The 25,906-nt window shown below is 45.8% G+C and overlaps 2 protein-coding genes across 2 annotated transcripts in view; one reads left to right on the top strand and one right to left on the bottom strand.

Annotated features, from left to right (window-relative positions):
• The window catches only part of LOC131184419 (hydrocephalus-inducing protein homolog), a 156,757-nt gene extending 131,280 nt beyond the window's left edge, over positions 1-25,477 (bottom strand). Inside the window, exon 1 of the mRNA XM_058155652.1 lies at positions 25,379-25,477. Within this exon, the coding sequence (XP_058011635.1) occupies positions 25,379-25,423 (45 nt within the window). The 5' untranslated portion in view covers positions 25,424-25,477. The remainder of the gene's footprint in view (positions 1-25,378) is intronic.
• LOC131184420 (lysosomal protective protein-like) lies at positions 1,141-25,502 on the top strand. Its single transcript, XM_058155653.1, has 11 exons — positions 1,141-1,801; positions 5,489-5,600; positions 6,756-6,890; positions 8,413-8,571; positions 9,699-9,790; positions 11,209-11,293; positions 12,103-12,252; positions 15,991-16,118; positions 17,660-17,822; positions 23,064-23,153; positions 25,410-25,502. The coding sequence occupies exons 1-11, from the start codon at positions 1,638-1,640 to the stop codon at positions 25,494-25,496; spliced, it is 1,365 nt and encodes a 454-aa protein (XP_058011636.1). The 5' UTR covers positions 1,141-1,637; the 3' UTR covers positions 25,497-25,502.
• The last annotated feature ends 404 nt before the right edge of the window (positions 25,503-25,906 follow it).

The following is a 25,906-nucleotide window of genomic DNA, read 5'->3' as shown; positions in this document are numbered from 1 at the left end:
TGACAAGGGATTCGATGTTATACTCTCCATATCCAGATCATAAAGTTCAGGGATGAAAATGCTGTAAACTCAGACCTATGTCCGCTTATCTACATCAAGCCAGAAATAACTTGGGACAAGTCCTTGATTTCCGTATAATTCCTAAATTCCCAAACATTTTCTGACCAGAACCAGCAGGCAGATGTGACCCTGACCCCAAAGCTGAGAGACTCCAACACCAGCCCAGATAAGCTCAAGGAACTTGGGAGAAGAAACCAACTGAGCAGCAAGGCAGCTGATAAAAGCTTGTCGCTTTTACAGGCAAGTGTTTGAACCATCATCCCCAGAGCAGAACTCCTGGTGAGAAATAAGATGACTTGTAAAATCAGGGTCACACACAGCTTCCTCCAGTGTGGTCTCAAGCTCTAGAGCCTGAAGCCAAGAGCGGAGACTTCTGGCAGTGCTGCACCCTCAAGTGATTTTTGATCACCTTTCAAAAATAAGTAGTGCCCACCAGGGCTACTTGCCCATCCCCTCCTAGGTTTTTAGTGAATGGGGCTTAACGGGTGAAATGTAAAATTTGTTACTACTGGTTCTGTGGGCGTGGCTTGGTGTGTGTGTGTGTGTGGGGTGTAATATGACTGGGCGGGTGTGGCCAACTTTTTTTTTTTTTTTACTTTTAAAAGCATTTTTTCTACAACCTCTTCGGCCAAAGAGGTTGTAAAAAATGCTTTTAAAAGCTTGTGATGATCAGGCAACTCAGCTGGGATCGCCAGAGGAAAAAAAGCTTTTAAAGGGTTCTGATGATTCCAGCTGAGTTGCCTGATCACCAGAACCTTTTAAAAGCATGTTTTCTACAAGCTCTTCGGCAGAAGAGGTTGTAGAAAAAATGCTTTTAAAGGGTTCTGACAATTAGGCAACTCAGCTGGGATCACCAAAGGAGCCTTTTAAAAGCTTTTTTTCCTCTGGCAATTCCAGCTGAGTTGCCAGATCATCAGAGCTTTTTTTTTTTTAACTTTTAAAAGCATTTTTTTGGCAGAAGAAAAAAATGCTTTTAAAAGAAAAAAAAACTGATGATCGCACGGCTCAGCTGGGGCAGGGGGGCAGGGATTTTTGCTACTGGTTCTCCAAACCACCCACTGCCACCGCTACCGGGTCGGGTGATCCGGTCTGAACCAGGAGCATTTCACCCCTAGGGCCTAACCACATTACAACTTGAGTGGCTACATCTGATTCATTTCTATATTTTTAATTCTAGAAGACTAAATATCAAGAAGAGCCCACTTTTTCTTTGAAACAAAGAGAATGATGATTGTTTATTAATATTTTTGACTTTCAGAAATATGTCTGCATTTGAAGAGTTTAAATGCTGCAGATTCCTGATGTTTTTATGCTTAAAATATGTCTGATTTTTTTTTTTTAATAAGACTGTCATTGGAACTTGGGTTTGCCAGGCAAACAAGAAGAAGGTGACATTCCACGTATTCTTCAAAAGAAGTATGCTTTGCTGGTACAACCTGCAACCCGTTGCTTCCCTTTATTGACAAAGGAATGGTACTGTGTGATGTGTGGTTGGGATTTGTTTTTTTAATTAAGTGAGCAAACAGGAGGACTGTGATATAAAGTGGCTGAGAGTCCAGCTGCCCTATAGCTTCAGGATGGCCAGCTGCTGGTATGCCGTCTTCTGTGCCATCTTTGGCCTCTGCCTGGGGCAGTACACACCAGATCTCGTCTCTTCTCTGCCAGGATTGTCTGAAGTCCCAGCCTTCCAGCAATGGTCAGGCTACCTCCCAGCAGGCCCTGGCCAGTATTTCCACTACTGGTAAGTAGGAGAAGAGGGATGCTGGAGAACAGAAGCTTCCTAAACGGAGGGCTTCTGCTGCAAAAGGGCTCTTTACCACATGTCAGTTTATTTTCAGAAGAAATAAAAACTGCAGATAAAACTGCAGAAAAAGTCAAGAGCTGTCCCCGTTCTAGCCAATTATGTGTAGAAATTCTGCTTTCTGATATGGTCAGCATGAACCATATGAATGCCAGGGCAGAAAAGCCACCTTCCTTCTAAATGTGCTCCTTGTCCAAAAGGGGGACTGGGAGGGAGTGGGGGTGCATTGGGGTATTTGGGATTCCTTTTCCAAAAAGCGCTGAGGGGAGCCACCTGGGAAGAGTGGCCTGCATGTCACATTAAGGCTCTACATTGGCTCCCTTTTAACTAACCCAAAAGTATGCAGGGCCTGCCCAGTCAGCTGCACTTGGACAGAGAAGCCAACCAGGATGGGAAGAGGCAAAGTAGCCGGGGCAGCAGGATTCTGCCTGTCCTTTTTTCCCCTGGGACTCCTCCTTATGGGTTCATTTAAGGAGTCCTGGCCATCTCTTGGCTGCTCCTGTGTTGTGTAGACGCACTTGGATTCCCCTTGCAATGTCCCACTGCTGCCCTAGAGCCTTTTGGAGAGGCATCCTTCAGGACAGCCTCCTATGTCTGCTCGTCCCATTTCCTGCTCCTTCAGATATGGAACTGGGTATGTCTCAGGGGTGAAATCCTTCTAGTTCTAACTGGTTCAGGCAAACCAGTAGTGATTTATTTATTTATTTATTTATTATTCATATTTGTATACCGCCCTATCTCCCGAAGGACTCAGGGCGGTTCACAGGCAAATAAAACATTTATATACACCTTAAAATAACCATTAAAAAACTTATTCTAATGCCAAATTTTAAAATATAGATATAAATATTAAAACCAATTTAAAACCCCTATAAATTTAAAATCTAAGCCAGTCCTGCACAGATGAATAAATGTGTCTTGAGCTCGCGACGGAAGGTTCGGAGGTCCGGAAGTTGACGGAGTCCTGGGGGGAGTTCGTTCCAGAGGGTGGGAGCCCCCACAGAGAAGGGCCTTCCCCTGGGCGTCGCCAGACGGCATTGCCTAGCTGACGGCACCCTGAGGAGTCCCTCTCTGTGAGAGCGCACGGGACGGTGAGAGGTATTAGGTAGCAGTAGGCGGTCCCGTAGATAACCCGGCCCTATGCCATGGAGCGCTTTAAAGGTGGTCACCAAAACCTTGAAGCGCACCCGGAAGGCCACAGGTAGCCAGTGCAGCCTGCGCAGGATTGGTGTCATACGGGAGCCACGAGGGGCTCCCTCTATAACCCGCGCAGCTGCATTCTGAACTAACTGCAGCCTCCGGATGCCCTTCAAGGGGAGCCCCATGTAGAGAGCATTGCAGTAATCCAGGCGGGACGTCACGAGGGCGTGAGTGACCGTGCATAGGGCATCCCGGTCTAGAAAGGGGCGCAACTGGCGCACCAGGCAGACCTGGTAAAAAGTGATGATTGGCATCAGTTCGCCAAACTGGTAGCAATCATCCCTGGTGGCCCTGCCCCCACCTACTCAATCGACCGCTCAACAGGCGCACCAGGGGCCACCTTGCCTGCCACCTCCATGCGCTGCACTTGGAAGGGGCAGCCACCGCAGCCGTTCTCACCACTCTCCCTCCCCGCTTGGCTGCAGACATCCGCCTGCCCTCCTGGAGCACCATTGCACTGCCGCCATTCGCTTTTTTCCTTTTCCTGCCACAAAACGAAAGCAAATGGCAGCGGTGGTGCTTCAGGAGGGCAGGCAGACATATTCATTATAGTTGTCAGCTGCAGATGTCTGCCTGCCCTCCCGAAGCACCACTGCAGCGAACAAAACAACCCCACTGCACCGTGCCTCCTCCTGCAGCCAAGTGCGCTCAGCCGTGCATGCCCTTTCCTCAAATGGGCTGTGCATGGAGTGCTTGGAGAGAGAGAGAGAGCAAGAGACTCTCCAACCTCTGTTTGTGTGTGTGTGAGAGAGAGAGAGTGAGGGAGTGAGTGAGTGAGGGAGTGAGGGAGGGAGGGAGGGATCGAGCGAGCCATCTGAAGCCAAGGCACCCAAACATCTGGCAGCGGCAGGGGTGGCTTCTGAGCAACCATGAGTCAGCCAGCTCCACCTGACCTGAGTCTCATTGTTCTCCTCACCCCTCCCCCACTCAAGCAGTGGCAGGCTCTGCAGGACAACAGGGCCTCTCATTTTTCCGACAGCATGACGTACACTTGCTACCTCTGGTTGTCTGCTTGCAAGCAGCAATCTTCTCTGCTTCTCTTGGGCACCAATGCAATGCTTGGGCACCATGCATTGCTTGTTGGGGCTGAGCAGGGAAGCCACTGTCACACCACTCACTTCCCTGACCACAGAGCCGAGGCCATGAGCCTTCTTTGCCAGGCTGGCCATCAGCAAAGACCTGCACCGCTTAATGCTCCAGGTGCAGCATCACCCAGCCGTCGGTGGGGACGGAGCAGCCAGCCCGGCTTGGGCTTGGACTGGCTGGTTGGAGCAATGCTGCAGCCGAGGCCCCCTGCCAACATTCACCAGCAAGGTCAACTTTAGCCGGGCCATTGAAGATGCCACTGCAGGGCCAACCACCTGGCGCAAAACCTCGTGGTTTTTCTCCTCCTCAGCGTCATCCTCCCTGCTCAAGCAGCGGCGAGGTCCGCGGGAATCATTCCTGCCCACCCAGTTGGCCATGACCACCCAGTCACATGACCACCAAGCCACGCCTACCAAGCCACGCCCACAGAACCAGTAGAGAAAATTTTTGGATTTCACCACTGGTATGTCTAGTCCAGTGAAAAGAAAGAGTAGGGGTAACATGATAGTCTTCCAATATTTTGTTCTGACCCAGCTCCCAAACACGACATACCATCTGTAGTTACCTAATTATTAGGAGTGCCAGCAGCCCCGGCAAAAAATCTCTCTCACTCAGATTAACAAGTCTGTCCATCAGGGAGATGAATAGTTGTCTGCCACATCTAGTCATCTCCGCCCCCTGCCTTTTATCCCCAGAGCTAGGGCGGGGCTTCACTAACAGCAGTGGCTCTTCTGTCCCAAGGATCGGCCCACAGATTTCCACTGCTCTCCTCTCCTCTGCCTTCTGCACATCCCCATGTCAGGCACTGGGCCCATCTGTTCCTCCTCTTCCTCAACAGCCACCTAAAGACCTGGGGACTTTCCATCTGAGGGCTGATGGATGACCCAGGCTCCACCTCTGTCTCTATCTCTGACAGCTCCATTCCCTCTTCTCCCTTGGAGCTTTCAGATTGCCTTGATGCTGGCCCTGATCCCCATGCTGCCTCCTCACCTGATTCGGTTGCCAGAGGGGCCGGTGGCCAGCAGGCCACAACATATTTGAGGGGATGCCACAAAGAAGAGGCAATCCACCTATTTTCCAATGTAGGCAAACAAAAAATAATGGATGGCAACTATTCAAGGAGAAGCAATCTAAAACTAAGGAGAAATTTCATGACAAGTGAGAACCATTAACCAGTTGATTGGCTCATCTTCAGAAGTTTTGGGTGGTCCATCACTGGAGGCTTTTAAGAAGAGACTGGACAGCCACTTATCTGAAATGGGATAGGATCTCCTGCCTGAGCACGGGTTGGACAAGAAGACCTCCAAGGTCCCTTCCAACTCTGTTATTCTGTTATTCTAGGTTTGTGGAGTCTCAGGGCAACCCTGCTGCTGATCCCGTGGTGCTCTGGCTGAATGGGGGTCCTGGTTGCAGCTCGATGGAGGGTTTTCTGGCTGAGAACGGACCTTTCCATGTGAGTCTGGCTGGGAGAGGCATGCCGGCTGTGCTCTAGACAAAAGGGGCTGAGAGGAAATCACATCTGCTATAGGTCCTGACTTCTGTCCTTGAAGCCCTGTCTGACCCAGATGCTCCAATTATTTGGGAGCCACTCAGCTCCACTAGTACTCCAAAATAGATGGCCTTTGCTTGGACTTCACAAACTGCAGTTCTGGCCATTTGGAAATACTGCAAGACCTTGCAAGGTAGACCAGACAGGAAACACAGCCAGATGAACATTAATAGAATCATGCAAGTCTGAAAATGCATCCCTCCCCGCACCCCGCTCTTATCTCCTTTACAGCCCAAGAAACTGGGGGGGGGGTCGCTCCTGAGCCTCCTGCTCCATCCACGTGCATGATGTGGGCTCAGCATCCAACCACGAGGCTGTGTCTCTTCACTCTCTCTCAAGGCCATTTCCGTATATTCTTATACTTTCTCCCTCAAGATCTGTGGGCTGCCTTCACACAATTTCATCCTCTGGTAATCATAACCAGAGTTTCTTGAGTGAAACCCTGCAGTGGGATGCCCCCTCCCCAGAGCAAGCCCCAAGCCAGCCAACCTCTTTTCATGAAGAAAGCAAGCAGGCAGGGCCGGGCCTTGGCAGCTATGCCCACTTCACCAGGGCACAACTAAGATCCAGATCCAGAAAGAAACACACAAGAAGCCCCAAGAGGACCTGGGCATGCTGTGCTCCATGGGCCTTTTCCTTTCCCCCCCACTCCATGCTTCCCTTTACAAGTGTCATGGACATTCCCTTTTTTCCCCACATTAACACCCCCTAGTTTATGGCTGTTTCTTCACAGCAGATTTCTCTGTTCAGTTATGAAGACATGTAGTATCAAAAATTGGGGATTCCGGGTCGAGGGGAAGCTTTGTTCTACGTCATTCTTTGGCTGCTAAGCATTTTCCTGGTCATGGGAATAGTTTTCAAAGGAAGTGATAGAACTGGCCACAACAGCACAACCATTGTGGGCAATTTGTTCTCAGGGCTGGCCCTAGGAAGGATCTGCTGCCCAGCAATCTGTTGTGGACCTGCACATTGGGGGGTGGGGGGATGGGCTGGTAACTTTCGCCATGCAAAACAGTGATGACCGTTTGTGAGGGCACCTGCCTTGCCTCTTCTTTACAGCTGCATGACAATGGCACGGTCTACTTGAACCCCGACAGCTGGAACAAGGTGGCCAACATGCTTTACCTGGAGTCTCCTGGTGGAGTGGGCTACTCCTATCCCGCGGCCTATGGAAACCCCGTCAGCGACAGCCAGGTAAGCCCAGGGGTGAAGTTAAAAAATTTCCCCTACTGATTCTGTGGGCGTGGCTTGTTGGGGGAGGTCATATGACTGGGTGGGCGTGGCCAACTCAACATCATTCACATCGAGGGGTTCCTCACCGGCCCCTCCCCTCCAAGCCACTCCTTGTCGCGAATGGCAGGAAAATGGGGAGGGGGAATATTCCTGCTTACCATCCTTCCCTCAGTCTGTGCTGAGATTGAGGAATGGATGACAGGCAGGAAAATCCCCTTCCCCATTTTCCTGCCTTTCACAAAAACAGCTCCAATCCAGCTGCTCCCCGCGCCCCTCCTGGGGACTACCTTAAAAGGGACAGGCTGCAGCAGCTCCGTTGTGAGTGAAGGGAGAAAAGTTAGCATTCTCTGCTGCATTTAACACTGAATTCTGTGGCAGAGAGAATGCTAACTTTTCTCCCTCCATTCAGAATGGAGCTGCTGCTCCCTTTATGGTTCCCTCCCGGCCCCCTCCCTCCTGGGGACTACCCAGTGGTGGGATTCAGCCAGTTCGCACCACTTCAGGAGAACCAGTTGTTGACTTTCTGAGCAGTTTGGCAAACTGGTTGTTGGAATAAATCATTAGAACAGAGAACCGGTTGTTAAATTACTTGAATCCCATCACTGGGACTACCTTAAAGTAGGCAGGCTGCAGCAGCTCCGTTCTGAATGGAGAGAGAAAAGTTAGCATTCTCTCTGCTGCATTTAACTTTGAATTCTGTGGAATATCGAGCAGCCGGAAGAGGTGAGCGACGACCGGCTGGGTGTGTGTGGGGCCAAGGAGAGGTAATTACTACTGGTTCGGCAAACTGATGCCCATAATCCCTAATGGATCTCCCGAACTGGTCCAAACCGGTAGGATTTCACCCCTGGGTGAGCCCCTTCTAATTCTGTCTGCACAAGTGGCTGAGTGAAGGCTCACCAGAGCCATTTGAGTCTAAAGGATCTGTCAGTGAGGAGCAGCCTGTCAGGGATGCCCCAGTAGCAGAACCAGCATCTTGGCAGCTGGGACACTTCTCACTTGTTTGGTGGCTGAGCTCGGCCTGGCATCTGCCTAGCCAGTTTGTGTGCAACTCTATGGGGAAGTAGGAACAGATATGTCTCCCTGGTCTACTCCCTCATCCCTTGGTCTGGTCCCAAGCCTTACAGCCCCTGTGCATGTGGGTCAACCTGTGTGGTGGTCCTTCTCAAGTTGACCTCTTGGGTTGTGGTTTCTTTTGTTGGGAAACACCCAGTCAAGCAAGATCAACTCCCCTTAAACTCTGTAGAATGTTATTTATGTGTTACCTGATGATGTTACCTAGTCTAGGTAAGGAAACGTCTGCAAGAACACCACCAAGCTCATAGAGCATCAAGCAGCCCCCATTTCAACCCTGAGCTACACCTTCTCCTTTTTTGGTTATCTGTCTGTTCCCAAGAGAAAGCAAACACTCTGGAGATTCCTATATTATAGGCAGAATGTGCATGTGCAACTGGTTGTTGCGTCTGACATCTTTCTCTTTCAGGTTGCTGAAGAGAACTACCAGGCTCTCCGGAGCTTCTTTACCAAATTTCCAGATTTTGCTCAGAACGATTTTTATGTGTTTGGGGAGAGCTATGGTGGAATCTATGTTCCCACTCTCACTGCCAAGATTGTGAAGGGGTCAGCAGCCATCAATCTGAAGGTAAACGTAACTGCACTCCAAGAAGTTCTTCTCACCAGTAAACTGGGGTCAGGATTTGAGTTCCTGGTGATTAGGAAATGCCTTCTCCTGAAGATCTCTACTCAGAAACACAACTCTTGGGATGTCACCCTATTTCCTTTACTGTCACAAACAACAGAGCTTGAATTGATGAAAACAAGTTGAGACCCTTTTTCACATTTAAGCAGCCACCCTGGAAGATCCAAGAGCTGCAAAGGAAGTTCCGGTTTTGGTGGCTTTCTCTAAAGGCAGCCTCTTGCCTTTTGTCCCCCAGGATCTGAGTAGGATAGGACAGGACAGGACAGAATAGAATCTGGAAGGGATTTGGAGGTCTTCTAGTCCAGCCCCCTGCTCAAGCAGGAGAACCTATGCCATTTCAGATAAGTGATTGTCTAGTTCCTTATGATTTATATTGATATATTGACCATCAATTGTGTTGTAAATGTTGTACCTTGATGAACGTATCTTTTCTTTTATGTACACTGAGAGCATATGCACCAAGACAAATTCCTTGTGTGTCCAATCACACTTGGCCAATAAAAAATTCTATTCTATTCTATTCTATTCTAAAACCTCAAGTGATGCAGCACCCACGATTTCTGAAGGCAAGCTGTTCCACTGGTGAATTGTCCTCACCGTTAGGAAGTTTCTACTCAATTCTTAATTAATGTGATCTCCTTTTGTGACCTTCTGACCAGCAAAGTCAATGGAGAAGCCAGATTCATTTAACTGTGTACTAACTTAACAACTGCAGTGATTCACTTAACAGTTGTGGCAAGAAAGGTTGTAAAATGACGCAAAATTCACTTAACAAGTGTCTTACTTAGCAATAGAAATTTTGGGCTTCGTTGTGGTCGTAAGTCAAGGACTAGCTGTAATAATCACAATCGAACAGCCAAAGAGTGAGGTGTCAAAATCTAGGAAAAGCCAACTTGCTTCATGACATAGAATCTGTTCTGTGAAGCTACTGATTGTCATCACATCTGGGGGACTCTGTTTTGGAGAACAGAGCCCCTCCAAAATGACAGCCTGAAGGGCAGACCCCTCCTGACGCCTGCCCTCCCTTCAGCCGCTTCCTCAGGATAACCTTTTGCTCTCCCATTTCTCAGGGATTTGGAGTTGGCAACGGCTTGAGCAGCTATTCCCTCAATGATCAGACCCTGATGGAATTTGCCTACTTGCATGGAGTCCTGGGAGAAGAGTGAGTATGGCAGGGCAGGGGGGCAGAATTCAGCCCCTGAATCCCAGGGGCAAAAGGCCTGCTGGTTTGGGGGACCGCAGGCTGGACTTACCTCACTCGCAGGAATTCCCTAGCGGTCACCCAGAGAGCATCAAGGCCAACCCAGCCCAGTCTCCCTGCAGTGCCTTTCACTCACTGGATGTGTTGGGAGTCAGGCATTTGTGTATTGCAGAACAAAACAGAAGAGAAGGGACCTAGTCCAATCCCCTGCTCAAGCAAGACACCTGCCTTGATTAGTTTTAAGCTCACTACAAGAATCTGAGCTACTAACCGTCAAAGGAAAGCAGCCTCCTTTTCTACTATAGAATGGTATTTATTCCCAAATAAACTATCAAGTGCCAGGGAAATCAGGAGATTCAGGCAGTTCAAATGATTATTTCATTGCAAGCTTAAGCTCACTACAAGAATCTGAGCTACTAACGGTCAAAGGAAAGCAGCCTCCTTTTCTACTATAGAATGGCATTTATTCCCAAATAAATTATCAAGTGCCAGGGAAATCAGGAGATTCAGGCAGTTCAAATGATTATTTCATTGCAAGCTTAAGCTCACTACAAGAATCTGAGCTACTAACGGTCAAAGGAAAGCAGCCTCCTTTTCTACTATAGAATGGTATTTATTCCCAAATAAATTATCAAGTGCCAGGGAAATCAGGAGATTCAGGCAGTTCAAATGATTATTTCATTGCAAGCTTAAGCTCACTACAAGAATCTGAGCTACTAACCGTCAAAGGAAAGCAGCAGAAATTAAGAACGCATTTGAGGCTGGATTTAGATCTCTTGTGGGTACGAAGGGACTTGTGACTTACGATGCATTTGACCCCTCCCTCAGGCTCAGCCTGGTCCTCTCCTACAATAATGGTGCTTTCTGCCAGAGCATACCAAATGAATATGTCTAGAGTCAACATTTTATGCACAAAACCCTTTTTTTTCAATCAAGGTTGGCACATAGGTTTGTAAAATATTAAGATTTTTTGAGAGCTCAGTATGATAGGAAGAAAAAGGCTAATGTTTATTTATTTACTACCAAGATTTATAAGGCCGCCCTCAATCATGACTCCAAAAGAACCCCACTAAATTTGTCCCTTGTTCCCAAATAGCCCCCAACTTGGAACCAGCAACAGGGCTTCCTTCTGGGACAGATGTTGACACACACACACCGGCATTCTAATATTTTGGCAGATTAGAAGAATGCTTCCTATCCCACCTTTAGTGTTAGTTCCTTCTCAAGCAAACATTCCAGGCACAGCAACCCTAAGAGGAATGGCTGGGAAGTTGCAGAATTTCCTTTGAGCAAAATGGGTATTTTTGGTAGGTAGGAGAGGAAGTTGCTTTGGAAGGTTCCTCTGCCTGATCACTTCTCTCCACCTTTCTGGCCTGCAGCCTATGGTCCTCTCTTGTGGAAAGCTGCTGCTCTAGAGGAAACTGCAATTACGCCAGCAGTGACAACGGGGACTGCATTACAGCAGTAAGTGATTAGGTTGAATTCATCTTTATATTTTTAATTCTCAAAGTTTGAATCTCAAGAACAGGCAAAGGCATGCACAGCCAACCTCACAACCCAACTGCACCTGCCCAAGTATTCAGTAGCATCAGGCGGCCAAGCTTCTGCAGAGAAAGGGTACCCAGTTTCTCCCTGCTATGGATGGTGGGGGGGCACAAATCACATCATTGAAAGTTATGGGGGAAACTCCAGAGGTCCTATTCTGGGACCTCTACCCTGACACAATCCAGAGCAGAAACCAAAGGCAGCGGATGCCAATCCTGCACACCTGCAGTTCAGTGCCAGCTCTTCACTCCTGGGTGCACCCTTGGAACTGGCCCACAGCTTCCTGACCCAGTTAGTGGTCCCCCCATTGCACATTGCCTGCCTCTGACCTGTATAATCCTGATCTGTCACTCACTGCTGAGACTCCCAACAGGGCCACAATGGCAAAGTCCTGCAGCCACCAACCTCTTGGCCCCCACCTCCATCAGCTGTCCCATCAGTGGTGTCTCCAACCTGAGCATCTCGGGGCTCTGCAGTGGGTCAGTGAGCACCATGATGGTCTCCCACCTCAATGTCAGAGGAATCACTAGCGGACTGTGGTAGTCTGACACAGCTGACAAAAACTGTACATCCACACCCACTCCCCACCAGCAAGCAGGCTTGAACCTGAACAGGAGCCAAGAGAAATCAGACAGAAGAGGCCCTTGTGCATTTTTATTAGTTGTTCCCTCTTATATATACACAGAGATGACTGGTGTCTGTTTCTTCTTCCCTGCTCCCATCCCAAGATATCAAAAGCATACCAGCTTATTTCTGGAACTGGCCTCAACATGTACAATCTTTATGCTTCTTGCTGGGGAGGCGCACTCTACCAAAGCCGCTATGAAGCTGACCTGGCCAACCTCTTCCGTCACTATCAGTTCAACGTCCCAGTGCCGGTGAGTATCTGTTCCCCTGGGGCTGCTTCAGCAGGGGATTTGCTCCATCCTTTAGAGCTAGCCTGTAGCTAAGGTTTGCTCAGCGCGATCAAGGCTTCTCCACACTTTGGGCACTAACTCTGCCGTCTTTCATTTTGGAAAGGTGAAGGAGAGATGGCAGACAAAATACAATAAGGGAAGAAGATCCTTCTTCTAAGGTCAAGAATCCCACAGGCAAGAAGGCAAAAACTGCCCTATTCTGGTGTTCCAATGGGAACATAAAAATGGGGCTCAAGTTGATGCATGAAAGCAAAAGCTTTTGGTGCAATTTTATGCTGTAATGCTGTGAAAGCTTACCTACGTTTGTTTTATAACTAAAGGGCCGGGATAGCTCAGGCAATAGAGAAGCCTGTTATTAGAACACAAAGCCTGCAATTACTGCAGGTTCGAGCCCGGCCCAAGGTTGACTCAGCCTTCCACCCTTTATAAGGTAGGTAAAATGAGGACCCAGATTGTTGGGGGGGCAATAAGTTGACTTTGTAAAAAAAATATACAGATAGAATGAGACTATTGCCTTATACATTGTAAGCCGCCCTGAGTCTTCGGAGAAGGGCGGGGTATAAATGTAAACAAAAAAAAAAAATTTGGAATGAGATTGATTTGCAAAATAAGAAGTCCTCAAATGGTTGCATGTATAAGATGAATTCAAACATAGCAGATGGACAGAACTTTCCAAACCATGCTTTGTGGTCTATAAACCCACGAGTTCACACCACAGGTTTTCTGAACCATACCAAACATACTCCTCCTATCCTTTAATTTGAAAAGAGAGCTGCATGGCAAAAGTCCAGCCATTTTCTTGCCAAAGGAAGAAACAGATGAATCAAACCTTCTATTTAATAAAGAAAAATCTTGGGAGAAAGAGGCTTCCAGCTCAGCAAGCAATTAATCATTCCAATCTGCATAGTCTTGAGGCTCCCTCTGATCCTCTGCTGCAGCCACAGCCTTCAGCTTCTCCTCGGGCTCCCCAAGGAGGGTCTGTGGCTGGTGTAGGGAGGCTGGCCTGGATGGGCCAGACTAGAATAGAATAGAATAGAATAGAATTTTTATTGGCCAAGTGTGATTGGACACACAAGGAATTTGTCTTGGTGCATATGCTCTCAGTGTACATAAAAGAAAAGATACGTTCATCAAGCTACAACTTTTAAAACACAATTGATGGTCAATATATCAATATAAATCGTAAGGATTGCCAGCAACAAAGTTACAGTCATACAGTCATAAGTGGAAAGAGATTGGTGATGGGAACTTTGAGACGATTAATAGTAGTGCAGATTCAGTAAATAGTCTGACAGTGTTGAGGGAATTATTTGTTTAGCAGAGTGATGGCCTTCGGGAAAAAACTGTTCTTGTGTCTAGTTGTTCTGGTGTTCAATGCTCTATAGCGTCGTTTTGAGGGTAGGAGTTGAAACAGTTTATGTCCAGGATGCGAGGGATCTGCAAATATTTTCACGGCCCTCTTCTTGATTCTTGCAGTATACAGGTCCTCAATGGAAGGCAGGTTGGTAGCAATTATTTTTTCTGCAGTTCTAATTATCCTCTGAAGTCTGTGTCTTTCTTGTTGGGTTGCAGAACCGAACCAGACAGTTATAGAGGTGCAAATGACAGACTCAATAATTCCTCTGTAGAACTGGATCAGCAGCTCCTTGGGCAGTTTGAGCTTACTGAGTTGGCGCAGAAAGAACATTCTTTGTTGTCCTTTTTAATGATGTTTTGATGTTAGCTGTCCATTTGAGATCTTGCGATATGATAGAACCTAGAAATTTAAAGGTTTCTACTGTTGATACTGTGTTGTCTAGTATTGTGAGAGGTGGAAGTATGGAAGGGTTTCTCCTAAAGTCTACCACCATTTCTACGGTTTTGAGTGTGTTCAGTTCCAGATTGTTTTGGTTGCACCACAAGGCTAGTCGTTCGACCTCTCATCTATATGCTGATTCGTCATTGTCTCGAATGAGACCGATCACTGTTGTGTCATCTGCGAACTTCAGTAGCTTAACAGATGGATCGTTGGAGATGCAGTCATTGTTATACAGAGAGAAGTGGGGAGAGCACACAGCCTTGGGGGCCCCCTGTGCTAATTGTACAGGTATTCGATGTGATCTTGCTCAGCTTCACCTGCTGCTTCCTGTTTGTTAGGAAGCTTGTGATCCACTTACAAGTCTGTTCCGGTACCTGTAGCTGGTTTAGCTTAGTTAGAAGAATGTCTGGAATGATGGTATTGAATGCTGAACTAAAGTCTACAAAAAGGACCCTTGCATAGGTCTTTGGAGACTCAAGATGTTGTAGGATGTAGTGCAGAGCCATATTAACAGCATCATCTGTTGATCTATTTGCTCGGTATGCAAATTGCAAGGGGTCTAACAGCGGATCCGTGATGGTTTTCAAGTAGGAAAGCACTAGCCTTTCAAAGGTTTTCATGACTACAGATGTTAAAGCAACTGGTCTGTAGTCATTCAGTTCCTTGATGATGGGCTTCTTCGGCACTGGGATGATGGTAGAGCGTTTGAAGCAAGAAGGAACATAGCACATCTCTAGTGATTTATTGAAAATATGGGTGAAGATGGGGGCCAATTGGTCAGCACAGACTTTTAAGCAAGGAGTTATCTTGTCTGGGCCTGGAGCTTTTCCTGGCCTTTGTCTGTGAAATAGGTCCTGCACTTCCTTTTCTGTGATCACTAGGGGTTGTGAACCCAATGAAATGGGGTCAGTTGTAGGAGGCTTGGCTGTTGTTGGTGTGTCTGAGATGGGTGTTGTGGAGATAGGTGGCTGTAGTTTCTTTTCAAACCTGCAGTAAAACTCATTCAGGTCATCTGCCAGTTGTTGATTACCTTCAGCCTGGGAAGGAGGTTTGCCATAGCCAGTGATATTTTTAAGATGTTTGCTGGTTCATTTGCTGAAAACTGATTCTTTAGCTTTTCAGAGTAGCTTCTTTTTACTGCTCTGATCTCCCTTGTTAGTGCATTTCTGGCCTGATTGTACAGCATTTTATCACCTTTTCTGTAGGCTTCCTCTTTGAAATGTTGTAGCTGTTTAAGTTTAGGTGTGAACCAAGGTTTGTTGTTACTGTATGTTCGCACGTTCCTTGTAGATACACGTAGGTCTTCACAGAAGCTGACATATGATGTTAGAGTATCTGTGAGTTCATCCAGGTCTGCAGAGATATCTTCAAAGATATTCCAATCAGTGCAGTCAAAGCATGCCTGCAGCTTCAATTTTGTCTCCTCCGTCCAGGTCTTTACTGATTTAATTGTTGGTTTTGTGGTTTTAAGTCTTTGCCTGTAAGCAGGTACAAGGTGAATCATGCAATGATCAGAGTGTCCTACAGCTGCAAGCCCTGGTGGAACAATCACCTCTCCCAAGGATTGGGTCCCTCTCTACTTTTTTAAAGTTCCCCTTTGACTTCTTCCCCTTTCTTAACCACAGCCTTTCAGGGGTTTAATCTGCCTTTTCCCAGTTTGAGAAGTTTTGGCTTTCTCAGAACAAAATTTAATTCCAAACAAGAATACCAAATGTACTGTTTTTGAACTATCCAGTAGCAAAAGCTAGTTTGGAAGTATTACTATTTAGCACCGAAGTTTTCAGCCGAACACAGGCAAAGCAGCAGACCTGAACAAAGGCTGAGTTGGATTATCTCAGTGAGGATGGGCTCCGAGGCATTTTTTTTTTTCTGTAACAACTTACCTTTGCTCTCATTTCCAGAACGTTGGCTCTATCCCAGGAGTGCCCAAATGCATAAATGCCACTGCCATGTATGTCTGGCTGAATCGAGATGACGTCCGGCAGGCCCTTCACATCCCCCGCACTCTGCCAGACTGGGAGGTTTGCAGGTGACTGGCTCTGCCCCGATGCTCAAAGGCAGCCCAGGGCAGAGGACCTGCTGCTCAGCACTTAGGGCAGCACCAACCAAAGGCTTCAGATGGAAGTGCCATTTGGGGCAAAGGCTCTACCAGAGGAGGGCAGACCTTGACTTTTCAACCACAACATTTCATGGCCATTCATCTTTGCAATTATTAGTGTTACCTGGCCATATGAAGTGCTGCTCCCGATTGCTCCTGAGTGGACTGAAGTACAGCTAGTCCTCGACTCGCAACCACAAGGGAGCCCAACTTTTTTCTTGCTAAGCGAGACAATTGTTAAGGGAATTTTGCCCCATTTATGACCTTTCTTGCTATAGTTGTTAAGGGAATCACTGCAGTTGTTAGTAACACGGTTATTAGGTGAATCTGATTTCCCTATTGACTTGCTTGTCAGTAGTTTGCAAAAGGGGACCCTGCAATGGTCATAAGTATGAACCAGTTGCCAAAGCATCTAAATTTTGATCATCCGACCATGGGGATGCGGCAATAGTTGTGAAAAACAGTTGTAAGTCACTTTCAGTGTTGCTTTAACTTCACTCACTGTTGTAAGTGGAGGACCACCTATGTCAGCCATTTGCCTGATAAATGCTGCCTTCCAGATATATTGTCTGCAAACCCCATTGGCCCAACCAACTCTAATATGATTTCAAATGTTTACTTTCAAATCATACTTCCTAGACATGACTAGGTTAATTTATAAAGCCATTTTGCCTGAATATTATATCCCATTCAATAATACAGCAATTATTTATTTCAATTTATAGGGCTACCTACTTCATATCATAACTCTGGGTGGCTAACAACAGTCAAAAGCTAACATAATCCAAGTTCCAATTCATTCCATTTCCAATATTATCCAATTCAAGCTGGGACTGAATTTTTACCCCAGCATATACAGGTATCTTAACCTCTCATTCAGTGATTGTTTGAACTTGCAATGGTCCTGAACAAAAGGCAGTTACCACTGGTTCTTGTGCTTGCATTGGTGGCAGCATCCTGCGACCACGATTGCAACCCAGGGGCCCCATGTCTGACTTGCAATGACAACAGTGCAGTCACGTGACTGCCACTTGTGGTCCTCTTACAAGCAAAATCAATGGGATAACCAGCAGGTCACAAATGGAGACCATGTGAAATCCTTACTTAACAATCTGCAGTGCTTTGCTTAATAGCAATTGGGAATACCAGAATTTCCGATGCTACGGCACAATCACGTTATGCTTTATGATGCTTAGCAGTGAAAATTCTGGTTCCAATTATGATGGCTAAGTGAGTTCTCATTTACTTTCTCTGAGTCATGGAGGAGTGTGTAATATTTTTCTTGGCCCAATTTGGCATTCAGATGAATTCACTTAGACTTCTGCTGGCTGGTATGAGCAGGAAAGAGTTCCCTTAGTGGAAATGCAAGTGAGAACTTCCTGGTCACTCGTACTTAGAACATGCCTGCTCATCTAATTTTAAGGGTGGGAAGGAAGAAGAGATGGCCCTTTCATGATCTTCTCTTGTTACAGCTCACAGGTATCTGCCACCTACCAAAGACAATATACGGATATGGCTCCCTTCTACAAGTGGTTATTGACACAAAATCTTCGTGCACTTGTTTATAATGGCGATGTGGACATGGTGTGCAACTTTTTGGGGGGTGAACAATTTGTTGATGCTTTAAATCAGCCTGTAAGTACCTGAGGAAAATGTTTCTTTCTTTTGGGCATAAAAAAAATCTGATTTAGGAATGGAAGATTTGCAACAAATACAGGTAGTCCTCGATTTACAACAGCATCTACATGGTCATGTGATCAAAATTCAGATGCTTGGTAACTGATTCATATTTATGACAGTTGCAGCAAGGTTAAGTGATTCAGTTTTTGCGATCTTCTGACAAAGTCAAAGGAGAAGCCATTCACTTAATAGTATTACTAACTTAACAACTGATGTGATTCACTTAACAAACATTATAAAATGGGGCAGAACTCACTTAACAAATGTCTTACTTAGTGACAGAAATTTTGGGCTGAACTGTGATTGTAAGTCGAGGACTACCTGTATTGCAGCCATTTATTTGTTCTTCACATTTCTGAAATGGCTACCACCCAAAGAGGGGTGCTTTTCAAAGACCCTTCAATTATTCTGTTGAAGAAAATAGGCAAGAGATCGGTGGTCAAATCCTTGCAATGGGCTCTCCTTCTAGTCCGATGGGAGTGCAGCTTTCTTTTGGGCTATTGGGAAACAAAGAAAGAGGGAACATTCCGGAAATCTTCAGTTAATTCCCTTCTGATAAATGGCCTGCATTTATCAAATATTGTGAGAAAAACCAAACCTGATAACAGGGTCTAAAAGAGAGTCTTCAGTTCCAAAATGGTAACTGTTAATTAAGCTTACTTTTTGTGGTGAGAGCCAGCTTGGTGTAGTGGTCAAGGCACTGAATTGAAAACTGGGAGACTGTGAGTTCTAGTCTCACATTCTCCCTAAGACTTTGGGTCAGTCCTCCTCTCAGCCCCAGGAAGAATGGAATGGCAAAATTTTGGCAAGAAACTTCAGCAACGTGTTCAGAGTTGCCAGCACTTTCGGTGACATCTCTGAGCTTTCTGTCAAGAGGGACAAAACACAAAATGCAAGAAAGTACTGTACTTTTCCTGCCGGAATTGGCCAAAATGCAAGACCCCATCTTCTAAGCAGCAAAGCCAAGGAGAGGAACAATTTTACTTGCTTGCTCTTCTCTGCACGTTTACTCGTTTCTAGATGTTGGCAATCTGGTTTTTTATTATCTTTTCCAGTATCTTTCTGGGCATTGATGCAGGGGTGAAATTCACTTACCTTCCCTACCAGTTCACAAATGTTGTTTCGCTTGCGTGTGCCATTATCCACACATGCGCAAAACCTTCTGCAGAGGCTTAACATGTTGCCAAAAAAGTGACATCATGTCCGTGCGGGTGGGTGGAGCCTCCCGCACCCACCGCTACCGGTTTGCCTAAGCCGGATAGGACCGGCTGAATTTCACCCCTGCTTTGATGTTAGGCTGATTGGTCTGTAGTTTCCTGGGTCTGTTTTTTCCCTTTTTCAAAGATGGGAACCACATTAGCTCTTTTCCAATCCTCGGGTAGTTCCCCGGTGCCCCAGGATTTTTGAAAGATGTGGTACAGTGGTTCTGAAATGACATCTGCCAACTCCTTTAGAACTCTGTGACGTAATCTGTCAGGTCACAGTGATTTGTATTCAACAAGATCAGACAGGTGTTCTCTTTTTTGCTTATTTCAACTTTTATTTCTAGTCTGTCTTTTACATTTGTGTTTTTGGTAGGCTGGGCTATAGCAGTGATGGCTAACCTTTCATCACGTGCTGAAAGTAGACATGCAACAGCACCTGCACCCATAATGCAATGCGTGCCCCTCCTGCATATGTGTGCATGATTGTTAAAGCAGTCCAGAGGATATCATGAGTGGGTTCTTGTGATGGTTTATTTGATTTTTATCTACTTTATTAGTAACTCAAGATGATGAGCATACCTAATACCCCTCCTTCTTGTATTTTCCTCACAACAACAATCCTGTTGGGCCAAGTGTGATTGCCCTGAAGTCACCCAGCCAATTTTCATGCCTTAGCTGAGACTAGAATTCACTGGCTCCTGGCTTCTAGGCCAGCTTCCTAACAACGACACCAAACTTCTTTAGCAAGGAGGTTGCTCATTTATTGTTAAAGAGGCCTTTGTTTACCCCTTCCTCAAGAAGTGATCACTGGACCTACAATACTGGACGATTTTATGTTTTCTGAGGTTTTCGCGGGTGTTTGTATGTAGGTCTTTGGTTATTCGGGTTTTCTCCCGCATAAAATTGGAAGTGTCTTGGCGACGTTTCAACAAAGTCTCATTTGTCATCTTCAGGCTTCAGCTTCGTGCTTCTGGGAGCAATGTGTGATTGCAGCTGTTTATTATTCTGTTGTTGAAATTCTGTTCTTGAAAACTGAACACTTTAACAAGAGAATAATCAGAGAAGCCATCGAGATAGAAAAACGCCCACACAGCATGAACTAACGAGATGATACTTCCCGCCTACCAGCCATTTGGAAACCCGCCCTTATTGACAAACGAGTCCCTAACACGAGGAATGACACCAGACCCACACTCACGAGGTCCACACAGGATGTCACCACCACACATCCACCCAGAAAACAGACCCAAACCCAAACTGATCATGAAGCACAACCAAGGACCAGAAGCCAGACCACAGCTGCAACATTAGCCATTTCAAATCCTCCAATCCATACATGCAGCAGACTGACACCCACTATGAAGATGTAGCACGACCACGAACACGAAGCCAAACAACAGCAATGCAGCTCACCAGCTCAAATCCCCCTGCAACTCAGACTAATCTGAGCACAACCAAGCCCCCACCCCCATCCAATCAGAGCACAAAAAAACCCCATCCAATCAGAGCACAGCCAAGCTCCCACCCAATCAGTTCAAACCCCCACTAGCAGTTAAAAAGGAAGAAACAGCTGCAATCACACATTGCTCCCAGAAGCACAAAGCTGAGGCCTGAAGATGACGAATGAGACTTCGTTGAAATGTCGCCAAAACACTTCCAATTTTACGCGGGAGAAAACCCGAATAACCAAAGACCTACATATATATATATATTATTGAAAAAGTTTTAACAAACAAAAACATTTTTCCCCTTTTCCCCCCCTCCCTCCCGCAAACCCCCCTTCCCTCCTCCCTTCACCACCCCGGCTTCCTGGGTCAATCACAAGGTATTGCTATAGATAAACCAAACATAGAATAAAATTTTCCCTTCTAATCCAATTAACCTCATCCAAATCTTTTCATTTCCTAACCCCCCCATTATATAAAATAATACATCCTAATTATTCAAAAGCAATCTGATATCTTAATCTGATATCTGTTTTGTAAATATCTGGATCCTTTTCAGTCAAGATCCAAGTATGGTGCAGAAATAGCATTGGTTGGGCTTTTGGATGACCTCTGGCATGGGTGAGATGGGGGTAGTGTATCCATGCTTGCCCTACTTCAGGGGTCTCCAATCTTAGCAATTTTAAGACTTGTGGACTTCAACTCCCAGAATTTGTCAGCTAACCGTGCTTCAAGTTTCCAAGATTGGAGACCTCTGCCCTACTTCAGTGGTTTCCAATTGGGTATCCTTCTAAATCGGTTCAGAGGATTGGAGGTGGATGGCACAGCATTTTGTTGGGTCACCTCCTCCTCCAAGATCAATTCCAGTTAATGATGATTGGGGAGGTCCTGCCCTTGGTGTCTACTTAATGGGGCACCACCGGTTTGGGGTTTTCTCCTCTCCTTTTTAATATCTACACAAGGCCACTGGGTAAGCTCATCCATGGTCATGGAAGGAGATATCATCAGCTAGGGACCTAAATTCAGTGGGATTCAAGAGATGTGACTTCTCCGTTGGGGCACCCACTCTATCCCTGGGCCCAGGATTTAGATTAGCTTCCCCTTTTGATAGTCCAATAGGCCCCTCAAGACTTGCTTGTTACCAGACCTAGGGCACCCAGAAATCTGATTTGTCATCTATTGTTGAAGTGGCCATTCTTATCCTTTCCATTTATGGTTTCTATTTGGTTTTTGTAATATTTAGTAATATATTTTTTATGTTTTATATGTTTCTTTTTTACATTTGTTGTTTTATTTATTTGTTGTGAACTCCCCAGAGTAACTTTTAGTGAAATGAGCAGCAATATGTTTGATAAATAAGTAGATAGATGGTTTCAAGTAGAACGTAGAGAAATCTGGTTACAAGCTCTGGAAAATGATGTGGCAATTACCAGAAGAAAGCATGTATCTGATACAATCAAATCTTGCTTTACTCCTTTTTCATTAAGGCTAGGAAACGTTCCTAATAAAATTGTGGAAAATGCCTTAAAGTATCTTAACTTCAGTCAGGAATTTCTCAAACTGTCCCACAATGTGATTAATGTAAGGCAATTTAGTATGGGCTGGATGTCCCAAAGGTGCTTTTTCAGGCGGCAACTGGATTTTGTTTTTTCTTTTTGAAGACGTTTCGCTTCTCATCCAAGAAGCTTCTTCAGCTCTGACAGGATAGTGGAGAATGGAGCTGAAGAAGCTGCTGTCAGAGCTGAAGCTTCTTGGATGCAAGCGAAATGTCTTCAAAAGAAAAAACAAGGAAGTCCAGATGCCTCTTGAAAAAGAACTTTTGGCACACCCATGACCTGGATGACTGAAAATCTCTACAGACCTATGGGCAGCTAAGGAGGCAATTATGTGATCCTGGAAAAAAAAGCAGCAGTTGCTATGTGAGCAACCATGATATGCTCTGAAGCATCTTTTCTCCTTTGAATTCCAAGCCCAAATATTTAGTATTGAGAAAAGATGATGATAGAATATGGTTACACAACCAGTACCTGAACAGGTGCCATACAGATGGATAAACTCTATCCAACAAGGATAAAACCTTGTTCCACAGGGCATGACCTCAAACAATGGATTTAAATTACACAAAAGTAGCTACCAGCTGAAAGTTAAGCTGAAATCATTAGGCGTCTGGTAACACCTTTTCTGACTAACAAATTGGCATAAATTTTCGTGAGGTAAGGGTGATTTCATCAGATATGTAGCTCAGAAAAGCTTACACCTTTAATTGCTGGAAAAAGTGCTATCAGACTCTTTTGATTTTGGGCTATCATTGACTAAAAAGGGCTCTACTGGATATTAGTAGTTAACAGGAAAAGCTATTTGACAGTTGAACCATTCTCCAGGGAGGCTAAAAGAAGTGGCAGAAAACAACCTCATGAGTGGAGGGAGAGCCATTTGTAATAACTCCCAGAGGAGGTGTCCATTAGTTCAAAAAGTTGGAATCTCCAGTTCATTGGATGGTAGGCAGGTTTCTCCTCAACTGATCCTTCTGCTTTTTCATCATACAGGTACTTAGCGAATACCAGCCATGGTATTTCAATGATCAAGTGGCTGGATTTTTCAAGGAATACCAAAACATCACATTCCTCACTGTAAAGGTCAGTGGACAATTCTCATCTAACAATCATTCTTGTCAAAGCTCACATCAAAGAAGCCAAAGTCTCTCTGTTCCCCTATCCATAGAAGCTAACAATGACTTCTTTACTAAGGGGTGGGTGTTGTTTTTCAAGGCACAGTGGCCCTTACGCAGTTGAAAAAATAATTTTCAGTTCCTGGAAAGAACCTCTACGGCAAAGTGGAGATGTTTTGATTCTTTCACTATTACTGAATACTTGTTATAAAGGCTGCAGCTGTCAAAAAACCCTCCAATCTCAGCTTTATGGAAGAACTTGTGGGAAACAGCTCCAGCACTGACAAGAAACAAAGCAAAGGGCTGAATTTTCACACCACACTAAGCCATAATAGCAATAGCACTTAAGATTTAATGCTTTACCCTCTCTAAGCGGTTTACATATTGCCTCCAAGAATCTGGGTCCTCATTTAATGTGTGAATAATTGTAATAAGTGAAAATATTTGCAGATCCCTCGCATCCTGGACATAAACTGTTTCAACTCCTACCCTCAAAACGACGCTATAGAGCACTGCACACCAGAACAACTAGACACAAGAACAGTTTTTTCCCGAAGGCCATCACTCTGCTAAACAAATAATTCCATCAACACTGTCAGACTATTTACTGAATCTGCACTACTATTAATCGTTTCATAGTTCCCACCACCAATCTCTTTCCACTTATGACTGTATGACTATAACTTGTTGCTGGCAATCCTTATTGATATATTGACCATCAATTGTGTTGTAAATGTTGTACCTTGATGAACGTATCTTTTCTTTTATGTACACTGAGAGCATATGCACCAAGACAAATTCCTTGTGTGTCCAATCACACTTGGCCAATAAATTCTATTCTAATTCTAATTCTAATTTAACTGACCTTGGAAGGATGGAAGGTGAAGTCAACCTCAAGCCTGGTGAGATTTGAACTGCCAGCAGCAGGCAGAATGAGCCTGCAATGCTGCATTCTAATGTAGCTTATTTGGTTCCAACTTTGTGGGAGGTGTGAAACTAACAAGGTATTTTGTTCTAGGAATCAGTTACAATAAAATACAGGTAGTTCCCAACTTACAACAGTTCATTTAGTGATGTTCAAAGTCACAATGGTACTGAAGAAAGTGACTTATGATCATTTCTTACACTTATGACTGCTGCAGCATCCCAGGGTCACGTGATCAACATTTGGCATCTGACTCATTTATGAGTTGCAGTCTCCTGAGGTCACATGATCACCTTTGTGACCTTCTGACAAGCAAAGTCAACGGGGAGCAAGATTCACTTAACAGCTGTTACTAATGTAACAACTGCAGTTATTTGCTTAACAACAGTGGCAAGAACTGTGGTAAAATGTTGCCCGGAGCAACAAATTTTGGCCTCCATTGTAGAATAGAATAGAATAGAAAAGAATTTTTTATTGGCCAAGTGTGATTGGACACACAAGGAATTTGTCTTGGTGCATACGCTCTCAGTGTACATAAAAGAAAAGATACATTCGTTAAAAATCATGAATAGAATAGAATAGAATTTTTTATTGGCCAAGTGTGATTGGACACACAAGGAATTTGTCTTGGTGCATATGCTCTCAGTGTACATAAAAGAAAAGATACATTCATTAAAAATCATGAATAGAATAGAATAGAATTTTTTATTGGCCAAGTGTGATTGAACACACAAGGAATTTGTCTTGGTGCATATGCTCTCAGTGTACATAAAAGATACATTCGTTAAAAATCATGAATAGAATAGAATAGAATAGAATAGAATTTTTTATTGGCCAAGTGTGATTGGACACACAAGGAATTTGTCTTTGGTGCATATGCTCTCAGTGTACATAAAAGAAAAGATACCTTCATCAAGGTACAACACTTACAACACAATTGATGGTCACAATTGTGGTCGTAAATTGAGGACTATATCGGGTAAAGGTAGTCCTCGAGCCATGACAACAATTGGGACCGGGTTGCCATCGCTCAGCCACGCGGTTGTAAAGCGTGACATCACGTGACCGTACTTTTTAGCGACGGCAACCCGCCAGTCCCGACCGTTGTTCTAACCCTAAGACAGACGGGCTCTTCTTCAGCCGGGAAAGGGAGGGGCTTCGAAGAAGAAGAAGAAGGGAGGCCCCGAGGGAGGCGGGCCCGCTCACTCTGCACGTGGGAACCGCCCCTGGTCGCAAGGGCAAGCCGGCCGCCTTTCCTCCTGCCTCACCGGCTCGCCTTTCTCGCCTCCTTCTCCGCAGGGCGCCGGACACATGGTGCCGCAGTACAAGCCCGGCCCGGCCCTGGAGATGTTCCGCCGCTTCCTCGCCCCAACCAGCTACGCCTGAGCCGCTCCCGGAAGAAGCCCCCCCCCGCCGCCGCCGCCCCCGTTTCGCAGCCAGTCAATAAAAGGCCCCGCCCGATCTCGCTGCCTCGGTGCCGTCACTCCGCTGGCCCCGCCCACCTCGCCGAAACCGAGCGCCCTTTTCTGAGGGGGACCCCAGCCTCCCGCCCCACCTCCGCCCGTTGCGCACGCGCGTCCGTCCTCGCGACTGACGCGATCGCTTCCCATCGCCGCGCTGCGATTGGCCTCGGCGGGCTCCACACTTAAACTATCCAATCGCAGTAGGACCTCAACTTCGCAAGGTCTTCTGAGTTTAATCGTCCCCGCCCATTTCCCATCCTCGTCAACTTCGTGAGGGCATCTTTGCGTCCCTCCGTCGACAAGAGTGCAAAGGCGAGATCGGGGTGTCCTTCT

Source organism: Ahaetulla prasina, chromosome 12, assembly GCF_028640845.1.
Source record: "Ahaetulla prasina isolate Xishuangbanna chromosome 12, ASM2864084v1, whole genome shotgun sequence".
In the NCBI taxonomy this organism is placed as follows: domain Eukaryota; kingdom Metazoa; phylum Chordata; class Lepidosauria; order Squamata; family Colubridae; genus Ahaetulla; species Ahaetulla prasina.
This window is presented reverse-complemented; position numbering and strand designations above follow the sequence as displayed.

Bases quoted from the DNA above. Each gene is read 5' to 3' on its own strand.
- LOC131184420 (XM_058155653.1), top strand. From the start codon at position 1,638: ATGGCCAGCTGCTGGTATGCCGTCTTCTGTGCCATCTTTGGCCTCTGC. The intron at 12,253-15,990 runs GTGAGTATCTGT...TCTCATTTCCAG, and splicing joins AGTTCAACGTCCCAGTGCCG to AACGTTGGCTCTATCCCAGG. The intron at 23,154-25,409 runs GTCAGTGGACAA...CCTTCTCCGCAG, and splicing joins TCACATTCCTCACTGTAAAG to GGCGCCGGACACATGGTGCC.